This window comes from Motacilla alba, chromosome 2, assembly GCF_015832195.1.
Source record: "Motacilla alba alba isolate MOTALB_02 chromosome 2, Motacilla_alba_V1.0_pri, whole genome shotgun sequence".
NCBI lineage: Eukaryota > Metazoa > Chordata > Aves > Passeriformes > Motacillidae > Motacilla > Motacilla alba.
This window is the reverse complement of record NC_052017.1, coordinates 27,338,401-27,351,713: the sequence shown is the minus strand read 5'-3', so window position 1 is coordinate 27,351,713 and position 13,313 is coordinate 27,338,401. Positions and strand designations below refer to the sequence as shown.

Genomic DNA, 13,313 nt, shown 5'->3' with positions numbered 1-13,313 from the left:
CTGTTTTGCTCTCAGGCAGTAACTAGTTATGCTGCAAATTACCACACTGAATGAAAGCAGCACAAAAAATAATTGCACTCCTGCATGCACCATTAGCTTTACCTCCTGAACTCAATATCCTAGCTGTACACATTCCATTTTACTGAAGTATTGCTTTGTGACCCTGCTTCCCTCTTCCTTCTCTTTAGAGAATGAATGGAAGAAGCTTCATTTAGGACACAAATGTCAGGTGCTAATGCTTTTATTAGTAGGCCACCTGTAGCAACACAGGAGTGTTTGTTAACTTTTCGAGATCTGAAAAATCCATAAATTGGGAATTTTTCTTCCACTCTACTTTGATCAGCTCAGTTGTGATATCTGAAATCTGGGGATTTTAAGTAAATTGTTAAACTATCGAAATGTATGAGGAAGGGGCTCACTGGGGTTACTAGAGGCTAGGTACATATGATCTTGAAATAGAAGCAGAAGTATGCAAAGCAGTGTGTTTGGCCCCTAGCCAAATCAATATGCAATATGCCACATTCTTTTACTTTCTACACACAGTAATGCTGTGCCCTTCCTTCTTTGGTGCTGTCCCAGATGGATGCTCCTTCCTCACACAGAGCTGATGGCGTGCTCTGGAGTGAGGCACGGTGTTAATTCAGTCACTGTACAGCTAACTCAATAAAGCAAACATTTGTTCTTGTAAAAGTGTTCTCAGATGATTAATTCTCTCAGACTATAATGCCCAATTAACTTAACACTGCCTGGATAAGGAAGGAAGAAAAGGGGATAAACTGGCCTACATACCCTTTATCTGTCTTCTTAGCATGAGCCCAATCTGATTTAGCTCCTGAGGTGCAAAAATTTTTTATTCTCAACTATGTCAGCAATAAGTTTGCACATTACAATACCTCTATGAGGCGTTCTGGCTCACTCCCTTCTTCCACAGTAATTAATTTAGACCTTCCATTTCGTTCGTTGTCCCGAATGCCAACAGCAACCTGTGTAGCCTTCAGCCGCTCGTACTTATTGCATGATGAGCCACACCACTGATAGATCTCCTGAAATAATGAAAACAACACACACTTTAGCAATGGGATTCAACACAGCAAAATTATGGAATTAATTTCATTAATAATTATCCTACTGGGTCTAAACCACCGGAACCATCAGTGAATCTTTCAGAAGCACTTTCTAGAAGAGAGCCACTCAATCACGTAGATATTTGCTGTATCTCTGACCTAGTCTTGAACTGCACCAGGAGAGATTTAGGTTGGGTATTAGAAGAAATTTCTTCATAGAAAGGGTAAACATAGAAATGGGTTGCCCAGGGAGGTGGCAGAGTCACACCCCTGGAGGTGTTCAAGAAAAGACAGGATATGGCATTTAATGCTGTGGTCTTGTTGACAAGATGATGTTCAGTCAAAGGTTGGACTCAGTGATCTCAGAGGTCTTTTCCAACCTATTTCATTCTGTGATGCTGTAATATGCTAGATATTTACATAACATAATTTAGCTTCTACATAACTAGGAGATCACTAGAGCTCAGAAAAATCAGAGTTTTGGTTTGACTGAGTTTTATCCCAATTACATATAGAGCTTTAGCTAATTAAAGAACCAGGAACTCCTACATATGTCAGCTCCTCTTCTATGGTACTTCAGCAGTGCTGGTACTCACCTGTGTCAAGAAACAAATTCATTTCAAAATCTCCAGGAAGATCCACATTGTATATGTTACTAAAGTACAGTTAGATCTTTCAATCCAGATTTTATTTGCTGACCTTTTGCAGAATGCAGCATGTTCCCAGGGCACTTCTCAGGAAAGGGAGGCACCAGAACCAGCCTAAGACAGGTCACCTGATTCAGCCACACAGACCAAGGACCCCCAGTTTTGGCAATCCCTAATATTCATCCAGAAGTTGAAGCATTTCAGAATAAAGAATTTAGATTTTGGTCTTGATGATGATTACTAACGAAAGGCATAACATAAGCTGCAGGGATGCCAGAGACTGGGCTGGAAGGAGCCAGTCCAAGGAAATTCCTCATTTTGGCTGGTTGCTTTCCCCACCTTCTCCTGGAAGAAGGTAATTTGATTCTTCACATGATTCTGTCAAATAGTTCAAATGGTAGAGCACTAAAGGTACACAGCCGTTTTCAGTTTTAATAAGGTTCAACTGGTTTGCATTCATCTGCAATGCAAATTTTAATCAGAGCCCTCACTGAATAAATTATTTGGACTTAGTTTTATGTTGTATATACAACTGTATAAAACTTAGATTTGACATGAAAATCTGTTTCATAAAAAAAAAAATCAAGTTATTTCTGCTGACCGCTGTTGCTCCTTAACAGTACTTGAAAGGGTGGTTTGACACAAGTGAGGGATGAAGCACAGCTTCTCAGTACTAGCAGATGCAAATTTTTAGAAGACAGATAACATTCATGGCACCTGCATACAAAACACAGCTAGTAACTTCCAACAGTTACTCTTCACCTGTCCGGACACAAAAACCCCCCACAGTGAGATTGCAGTGATCTCACTGTTCCCTTCCAACCTCCTTTCCCCACTTCAAAAGCATCTCTTCAAAGACAAAGTTTTAAGCTTTGTCAGGATTACACCACAGATTCACAGAATTCTATCCCTTTCAACTTGCAGATGTTATGCAATGAAAGCTGTGAGGTTTTCAGCTTGCCTTCAACAACTTGACTGTAGGCTTAAATTAAAAGACTGCTTCTAAGTTCTGGTTTAAATACAGTCAGTTTACCAAGTATCCAGAATCTGGAGACATAGGTGGTGTCAGGTCTGGACCTGATCTTAAATCTGACTTTCTACATTTCCCCAGGAAAACAAAATGTCTGTTCATACTTAAGGAAATAATCTTCTAAAGAACTGAATGTGCAAAAAGCAAAACATTTCAATCTGAGCAGATTTTTAACACATTTGTGACTGCCAGGCACTGCTTCAGCCCTTTCCTACCAAATTCATGGAGACTTTCCACAACACAGACTCCTTAGCATTATTCTCATCTTGGCATACATCCCACTAATTGAGCTTGTTTGCAATTATGTGAGAAAACAGGAGTCACTAGAGATACTGCAGCAGTAAACAGGAATTCTTTGTAGGGAGTCAAGGCAGCTATTGCCTTATCTCAGTGTTGATGTGGCAATTGGTAGACATTGCTCATTCAGAAAGGCTAGAAGTGCAGCTTCAGTTGTACCCATTGGCCTTCTCTTGGTTTTTTGGTAACTGGTGATGGAACCTCAAACAAGTAGTTGCATCTACAAAACGACTATTTTTGCTGTACTGACCACAAAGGATATTGTGAGACTTCAACTGCCACTGCAAATTACAAAGACCTTTACTTCTTGGACAATAAATTCACATTTTCTTTTCTTAGCCTCTCCTAAAGGACCCACTGCACCCAAGTTACCCCACATTCACAGTTTACTCTCCTTGTCAGCCTTCAGCCAGCAAGTGACTAAACTGAGCTCTCCTACAGTCCACAGGCTCTAGGCTTCAAATGAGCGAGCCTGAGGAAGGAGAAGGACCTTTAAAAATCTACAGTAATGGATTTCAGATTTTTAAATTTGCAGGTCACATTATTTTTAAGGAAGATAATATTCCACATTACAGGTTTTCTTCTACTGCATAAACCACCACCTGAATCAACAAGCAGTGTCTGAAAACATTCTTGATCTGGAGATTGACAAGCTCCATTTTACATGGTTATTTGAAAAATACCGATTTTAAAAGCTAGAGAAATAAGAATCTGTGTCTTTTTAGCACTAGAGAATAAAGACACTATTATTAAAAGCCTAAAAGTTAAACTACATCTACTGTATAATCAAATAGAAGGACGTGAGCAGCCACAGGCCATGAAAATGTCCCAAAATACATAATATGGTAATGTATTTACTATGATCACTAAAATATCTTAAGCATTCAGTGCTAGAAGCTTTCAGGAGCTTGGATTTAATTATTTTCTCTTCTGAACTCAAATTCTCATTTTCAATGTATCTAATTTTGAGGCCTCACAGCAGAGAAGCTGAATTTTGTCTTCCTGATATAACTTAGCCATTTCAACCTCCAAGCAGCTTCAGTTTTTCAACAATTTAAAACCAGAGGAGTTTTAGAAGTTAAGGCCACTTCTTGAGAAGGCTAATATTTAGATCTGGATTTACCTGAAATAGTCCATTAGTTACCTAACGGTATCAAAAAAGTCATTGAGCTTTTGGGTCATATTTTGGTATTACTGTATTTATTTTTTAGACATATAAAATTAAACTAGGGCAAAATATGATATTTAGCTTCAGCTCACTCACTACTTTCAGAATTTCCTAGCTGTACTACACCTTCACTATTTTTAGGTTTGTTTTGCTAACTTTATTTGGAATTGGCAGGTTGACAAAAAATGTTTCCATTAAAATGAAAACAGACTTCAAGTGTTCACTCCCCTCAAAATAAAAGAGCTTCATTCATCAGTAATTCCTGTGCCAAGCCCAGTTTATTTTCAGAAGTTTGCGCTAGCAGTATTTACTTTTTTAAACCTCTTAAACAGAATTCAGAGAGAGATACCCTATATTAATGTATGTTGATATCAATATAGTTATCACAGTGGGACAATTAACAGCTGAGGGAAAGAAAACATTTTAATGAATAATGTTGTAATGAAACTAACATTTTAATTAATATAATATATTGAGTAATATTGAATAAATATAATATAATGAGTAACATTGTTATGAATATAACCTTATAATGAAAAATGTTATAAAGAACAACAGTGACTACCCTAGAGCTCCTGAGTGAGGTTGGGAAGGCAAGCTGGGTCTGGGCCATGCACACTGTGGTCAGTATGAGCTCTCCCCTCAACTGCACATTTTGGGGAAACAGTTTGGTCTTCCATCCAGAGAATGTCAGAATTCACTGCCCTTACTCCAAATAGCTTCTGGGCTGCAGAGTGACCTTGTGCAAGTCACAGGATATTTCCAAAGCACAGTAAAAATGACCCAACATTTAGCTTCTACACAGAGGTTGTGCATCAGGATGACTATGCATGGCTCATGTGTAACCCTGAGCAAGAGCACCTTGGCACTTTTCCCTGTATGGAGGGGGACTGTGAAAATACACCTCCTGCTTCCTGCTCCAGCCCCAAATGGCATGCAGAGCAAGAGAAGGAAAAACAAACAAAAAAATCACTTATTTCAGAAGTGACATAAAAACCATTTTTTCCCCTCCAACACATAGCCACCTCTGTATTCAACTGGCAGCCTCCTCAGGCTGGAGGCACATGAAAATATACTCTCTTTTCTAGATCTTTCATGGTCATTTCTGTGGATCTTAGCCAGGACAATGACAGGAAAAGCCAAGAAGCTTAAATCTGTAAAGTTGTTTTTCTCTAGTCAAACATGCCCTAAACATGCAAGTGTTTCAAACCTGTATGTCTATTGAAATATCTACTAATTTCCAGGCCTCTACTGTAATTGCTGATTTGCACTCTCTTACATGAAAATATATTAAAAAGCTAAACAAAATAAACAGGTTTCAAAACTCTAATAAGAAGTAATTTGTGGTGAAACTTTCATTTAGGTAGAAAATAACAGTGAAATGTTGAAGTCTCATTAACCTCAAAATATTGAAATAAACTTTAAACTTTCACTAAAAAAAGAACTTAAGCCAAGCATCACAAGCTGCCATGCCTCTATTCTTTGTTTGGAGGCCCTGAAACATCTTAAACCTGTCCACCTTTGCCCACATAAGAAGAAAGGCTGATGAGGCTTGTAAGGACGGGTGGGTCAGGAGGAGAAGAGCTGGGATGTAGGAAACCCCAAAAGAGCCAGCATTCCTAAGTACTCGCCTCCTGAAGGAAGCAGAAAAAAAGCCCAGCAATGCTAGAGGCAGATGGAACACACATGAATATTGGCAAAGCTTTATACACATCTTATCATGCGACTATCAAAATAATGGGCAGGCACTCAGCTGAGACTCTCCACAGTCATTAGTGAACAGCTGCTCTGATAAGGCTTGAGTCTCTTTCAGCTTGTTAAAAGTCCAGTCCTATAATTAAACTTATTATGTTCAAAGAAGAAATGCCAATACAAAATAGAAATAAATTAGGAAAAAAAGTATATATATGAACTGCAAGCAACAGAAATACTTCTAATGCCTTTAATTCTAAGTGTTTGTAAAACAGTGGCATATTACGTTGGTATTTGTATTTCAAACACCAAGGTTTTGGAAATAAAACAGACAGCCCTAAAGCAAGAGTGTGGAGTTTTTTTATGTTTATGTTTTTGTTTGGTTGCTTTTTTTAAGTACAGAAAAGTGCTAAATCAAGAAAACAAAATCCACACGAAGGGGAAAAAAATCAATCAACAAAAACAATTATAATGCAGCGCTTGCCAGTTTACTGACATACAGTTTTTTTAAGCAACTAACAATATGTGTGAATTAAGAATGTTTGGATTCAACCAGATTAATATAGGCTACTGAACGCATTTTTCTCCTTAAATTATTTTTTCACTTTTTTCCTTTCTTGACTGCTGAATTCTTGACACAGGCAAGGAAAAAAATCCTCTCATTTCATATATCCCTAAAATCTAACTTTTTTGAAACTGCAATACAGTGAATCATTGAAAGCTGTGGAGTTTTGATAATCCAAAACAAACTCCAAATTCATTCAGACAGAATACCTCTGAGGCCACCATGAGCTAAAAAAAATTAAAATTACTAGTAAAATTACAATAGTGTCTTTGTAACCAGTCTTTGGAGTCTCCCGTTTGACTCAAACGGAACAAATTTTCAGACTAAAAATAAGTCAGATATAGCAGAGTCATGCACTTGGTACATTCATTTTTCCTCTCACACCTGTTTTGCTAGCATGTACTAGGAACAGTTTTTGATATACCACAGTAGATTAAGGGGTCAATATCCGGATAGTCTTAGCTCTAAACAACAGCAGCTCAAGGAGCAAAACAGCTGGATTTCCTACCACATCAGGAAGAAAATGAACTTGGCTGAATCCTTGTGGATACATGTGTGTCCAGTCCACCTGAAGCTTAAACAATGATCTCTGGTTCAGCTACTTTTCCGTCTAAAAGTGGGGGTGAGGGGAAACTTTCCAGTCCATAGAGTATGAAGAAAAATCCATACTCTGAATACTTTAGCTGAAGTAGGGGGGAAAAGGACTTCTTTTTCCTCCATCTGATGACTTGGAGACTGTAGCAACTTCCAGAATGCTGGCATTTAAACTGCTGGAGTAACTGGTTCACAGAATTACTGAGAAATTAAGACGCTTGCTTACCAAGATACACATTTTATAGACAGAACAACATTTTAATGCTGTTAATAAGTTAATAAAGAACCTAATCACTTTAGTTCTTCAAGCTCAGCTACCGGTTTGGCAGCTCCCTGCTGCAGCATGAGCAATAGTTTAACTCTCAGCTGGGGGAAACTGGAGAAGAGGTTAGTTGTGGGAGGAAACATGTGAATGGAAAAGCTACATGATTCAGTTGTTAGAGCGAGGGAAAGCAACTAAAAATGTACAGTGATGAATGGAAAAATGCAAGAATCTGCTCTTCCAGCCCTGTTCATACCTTAACAGTGACTTTGCTTATTAAAGTAACTAATTTTCCTGTTGTGAGTTGCTTTATCCAATGGAAGAGAAGCAAAGTCACCTAAAAGAAGTAGTGAGGGAAGATTACAGAAGCCACCAAGAAAACTGCACTTAAGGCTGCAATGTGATGCTGAATCATACCCCATGGTCATAACCATAAAGCAAGTATCTGCTATCTTGCTCTTTAAAAAGCAGAAGTTACATTTCTTTGTAAACATAGTTTAATCTACACCAAGTTAACAACTGTTGTGAAAAGCAGCTGTCACAAAAAGCCAGCCTTTTTGCCTGATGTATTTCTTCTTGTGTCTTTGCAAGGCAGCAATTTTTCTTCTTCTGACATGCTTATTATGTCAGGTGCTCTAGTAGGAACATACTGACAGATACAGGATGACAACTCTGTAGAGTCTCATACTTTTGAGTTCTAACTTCATAAATTTCATCTGGATTCATGAAGCCCTTGAGAAATACATACATTGATTGCTAGATAGCATAAGCTGTTTCTAAGAATATTGTGGGCTCTTACATTTCAAACCAGCAACCTCCTGGCTGTTTATAGATCAGTTTATCAGCACCACTATAGGAATAGGAAGAATGGACAACTGAGTAGAGTTTACCTTCAGACTTCATTTAGCTTGAGCTGTAGTTACCACCTCACCCATCTGCATTCTTCCTTTGGGAGAAGGATGATGTTCTGCGTGGAGAACTTTTATTGTACTGACAAAACTTTCCAGCTGCAATCAAGCCCAAGCTGAAACCTCAGTGGTAGTTATCACACATTGCCCTTCACCCCCTTATCTTAACAACTCTTCATTTCTTTGAGAAGGCTGAGCAGTGCACAGCTCTCAGCCTGCCCTTTGCAGTCACCTAGCTCATGGTACTGCTGCTGTCTCCCATCAGGAGATTAATCAGACAGAGTCAAGTCTTACATTTCACAAACCTCTATCTAAACACACACACAAAGAATATTTTTGCTGGTCACTACGGATACAATTTCAGACAGCCTTCATGCAGCAGGGCTTCCCAAACTGAGTTGGGAAGCATTCAATAAAATCAGCTGATCAATAAATTTTGCTTTGTTATATTGTTACTCCCATTATTTCTGCTCCATGTTTTGATAACCACCCAAATTATTGACATATCTTAACACTCCAGTTTCATAAATAACCAGCATAGATCAATATACACAGGGCTAATTTCACAAAACTGACAAGTTTCCTTCCCACTTTAAACCAGGAAAATTGATAAAAGATATGAAAGTCTTCAGCACATCTTATCAGAAATATACACATATACAGTATGTTTACTTATGCATCTAGATAAATACTAAAAAATAGCCTCAAAAACTGTATGTGTGCTACTAACTAAATGGTACAGCGATTGATCTTTCCCCTTGCCTTCTGTGACCATTTTCCACGTCCTCCTGGTCCTTGCTGTTTTGAGAAATGTCTTGGTGATGAAGGAAGAAAAAGGACTGTGTCTAAGGGGAGGTGGCTGGAGGATGGGCTGAAACAGGGAGAGCTGCATCTGGAGGTAAAGAGCAGCACAGAGCAAGGCCAGGCACTTTAAGGCCACCAAGAACTGTCAAACCCATCCTGGAGCCTCTTGGATGGGATACCAGGAATAGTTCAGGACAGGATTGGAAGGGTCTTGAGGGGAAGCTGCATGAGGATCAGCTGAGGTCACTTGGTCTGTTCGGCCTGGAGAAGAGGAGACTGAAGGAAGATCTCACTGCAGTTACAACTTCCTCTAAGGGGAAGAGGAGGGGCAGACACTGATCTCCTCTCTGGTGTCCAGTGACAGGACCTGAGGGAGTGGCCTGAAGTTGTATCAGAGGAGTTTAGGTTGGATATTAGAAAACAGTTCTTCATCCAGCCAGTGGTTAGGCACTGGAATGGGCTCCTCAGGGACATGGTCGCAGCACCAAGGCTGACAGAGTTCAACAGGAACTTGGACAATGCTCCCAGGCACACAGTTTGACTCTCGGGGCTGTCCTGTGTGGGACTAAGAGTTTGACTTTATGATCCTTGCAGGTCCCTTCCAACCTAGCATATTCTATGGTTGTGTGGCAGAAAACAGCAGCTCCTGGGAGGCCCTGAGCAGAGCTATGCCTGCTCAAGGACAAGATGCACTAAGCAGCACCTGAGAAAGGAAGGTGTGCTCCACTCCAGGCCCTCTCAAGCAGCTGCCCGGCACTTTTCTTGCCTGCCCAAAGGCTCCCTTACAGAGAGATTCCCAGGTTCACCAAAGAGGTGTCATGGAAATCCCATGTAGCAAAAACACCCCAACTTAAATGAGGGTCTGGTATCCCAGCACTCTCCTGGATCACTCCCTCTAAGGAAGATCAGCACAGTCACAGCTCATGGTGTTACAGAAGACTGCTTGACTGAAAGGTCTTCATGCATTTCCCACAGATAACTCTCCCTCTCATAGCACAGACAGGGCTTTCTCTGCCTTCTGCAGCTATTTTCTCTTCCAGCCAAGAGAGTCCAAAGGAGGCAAGATGAGATCTGGGCAGGGTATTAGAAGTGCTGTAAATGTGGTTTAGTAACAGATCAGCCAAGGTGCTGTGTGGGCTGTGCACATGGGACACGGCCCCAAGGGATCCCCACCACTTGTAAGAGAGAGAGACTGTCAGGAGGCAGGCAGTTAGAACACTATTTTTTGATCTTATTTCCAGCCAAGGTTTGAATCCAACAACTTAGAAGGCCGGATCAAGAGAGGGTAACCTTCATTCAAGGTCAGGCTGAACAGGGCTCAAAGCAACCTCAGCTTGTTGAAGATGTCCCTGCCAATTGCATGGGGAGTTGATCTAGATGACCTTTAAGGTCCCTTCCAACCAAAACTGTTCTATGATCTAGGTATGAGATAAATATCAGAACTTGAACTGCAAATATGTGAACCTAGCTTGAAATGCCCACACACACTTTTTGCTTAACACATTATCCCTGTAAAGGAAATCCTAGTGGCAAGTAATGATTTTATTCCTATTCATTATTACCTTTCATAATTTTCCCTTATCTGTTCAAACCCTGAGTTTAAAATACTGCAGTAATTGAGAATAACAGGAGAACTGAAATGATTTTTTATTATATTAGATAAGCAGCTTGATAAAATATAACAGGAAATGGACAGTACAAGTGATTTTTCAGTGCCATAGAGACCATCCTTCTGGTTAGCTAAGAGACTGGGAAAAGTAAATCTTGGAAATTCATCTTATTTGACACACTACAATAATTTGATATTAAAAGCACTGACTATAAGCTCATTATTTTATGCAATTACTGCCCATTATTCTTAGACAGTGAGTCTTCAGTGGTCTGCAAGAAATACCAAAACTCAGAAGCAACCCTATTTAAGATTAATTTTATTTCAATTGTTAAGTAATGGAATGTACTTTAGTGAAAATACTTTTCTTTTTTCAAAGGAACCTTAAATTCAATTAAGAGCTCCTGTAAAGACTCATAAAACCTCCTCCATTTACAATGGGCCTTTAGTCATGGAAAATTTCAATGTGAAGTACAATTATTGCAGCTTGAAATATAGTTCACATAAAACTGGAGCAAGTTTCTCCTGTGACATTGTATTTTCTACCATACTCCTTTATTTCGAGGTACTTCACTAGACTTGTATATCATCATCCTGAACTATGTCACCCATTTTCATCTCCCACAAGCATGGTCTGGTTTATACAATAACCTATGACTATGGATATCTAGATGCTAAAACATCTTTTTCCTTAACTTGTCAGTACATCCAGAAAAACCCATCTCTCTTACGCAACTGACATGACAAGACCAAGAACTGTATCAGACATGAGACTTGACATTTCCCACTGAATGGGAAAAAAAAAAAGGGATCTAGGTATTGTTCACATCTAATCTTTCTTCCTGCAAAGGCACGGTGTTGCATTGCTGCTCTGTCTTGTCAAACAGTGAATCAGAAACCAGTGATGTTACACTATGAAAAAGTTAAAGGCTGTACATTCAGTATCAGGTAAAGAGTCTAACTCTACATTACATTTAAATTGCTTAGTGAGAGCACTCTCCTCTCACCAAAAGGGATGGGCCCCAAGCTATACATGTACCACTGCAACACATCCATAGTGCATTTCATCAGTGTCATTGCCATGCCTGCAGTGTGGCCTGAGTTATTACTCAAGGTCATCTGGGTAACTGCAGCACAATAAGGGTCAGAACAAATTCATGGAGTACACCCAGCAGTTCCACACCATATCCATAGAAGGTTAACTCCAGAAAACTCAAGCCCAATTACAGCCTTACTGCAAAAGCAGCATTTTCTAGCAAGGCTTAGTTCCAAACTTTCTATCTCCCATGGGTTAACTCTGGAAGGGAATAGATGATTTGGGTCTTCTAAGCCAAGTGACATTGAGAGATTACTTCGGATACTGATCACCAGGCTGTTCCAGATGATTAAAGCACATTGACATAAGAGGAATAGGATAATATTCAAAACACACTATTTGGTGTTCCATCTGAAGGCTGAGGTTGTGAACCATAATAAAAATCAAAGATATATTGGTATCAAGTCTCTATATAGATTATCTTCAACTGTCACACTAGGGGATGCTGTCAGAGAAAAAAGAAACCATGAATTTTCTTATTTCAGAGAAAAGTCACACCATGAATTCAGAACAGCCCATTTTTCAATAGGTCAGGGGAACTCTGAGATCTTGAAGCAACTGACCACTTCCTTGTGAAACACTGTAGTTAAAATCAACTGCAGATAAACTATTTCCTTTCACATGCTTTTCATTTTATACTTGTGAGCGTAATTTCAAATTGGTAACTAGCACCTAATTAGTGTGGACTACATCCCAGCTGCTACTCTTAGAAACTCTCATGTATTCTAAGGTGACAGCACTACACTTTAAGCCATTTGAAGCAAGCAGAATTCTCTTATGTGTCAATATTCTTCTGTGCTGTCTCCACTTGCTTTCAGCAGAAAGCCTTGAAGCACAGGATTGCTTCTCAAGTGATCTCCTGAAATATTCAAGAAGTTTTATCATCACTTTTGCAGCTATTTCTTTAGAGTCTACTGTGACTACCAAAGTTTGATAACTGAAAAAATGCTCCTAAGAGAATGGTTGAATCTGTGTTCTGCTCTGAACTAGCACTGATCCCATTCATCTGGTAGAGAGTGCCAAAGTCAGACTGGACTTACAGTGAACTGTTTAAGCTGTTCAAACACTTGTAGTGAAAAACCCCAATGGCTTTCCTCTCTTGGAAAGAGACCTGTTTCTTGATAGATAATCTGTGCACACTTCAGGAAACATTTAGGGTAGTTTGAAACTTTTCAAGTGGTGTGACACTAAAACCAATTTTCTAAAGCAGATTCTTTCTGCTGGTTCACATGAGTGACAAAAATCAGTTTTGCGTTTTAGGGGATGACTCAAACCTTGGAAGAAATGCAGCTCTTGCTTTTCATTGTTTTGCTCTACAAAATACTTACATTTCCAAGGTCAACAATGAAACAATCTCCTTTGTTGAAGCTGGTCCAAGCCAGGGGGACTTCTGTGGCTCTTACAACTCTCCGGCCCTTGATATGCAGCAGCCTCTGGGCACTGAGATCATTAGTAACAACATGATTAAATCCAGAGGCAACACCACCTGCCTGAATAAAACAAAACAAAGCAGTCAGCTTTATTTCAGCTTCATTTCTGCAAAGTTACTTTTTTTTTTTTTTTTTTTTGCAACAGCT

General features: G+C 39.4%; 1 protein-coding gene across 1 annotated transcript in view; it reads right to left on the bottom strand.

Annotated features, from left to right (window-relative positions):
* SCIN (scinderin) overlaps positions 1-13,313 on the bottom strand; it is a 48,957-nt gene that overhangs the window by 30,152 nt on the left and 5,492 nt on the right. Inside the window, exons 3-4 of the mRNA XM_038127820.1 lie at positions 13,065-13,226; positions 894-1,043 (exon numbers count right to left, since the gene is read on the bottom strand). Of these exons, the coding sequence (XP_037983748.1) occupies positions 894-1,043; positions 13,065-13,226 (312 nt within the window). The remainder of the gene's footprint in view (positions 1-893; positions 1,044-13,064; positions 13,227-13,313) is intronic.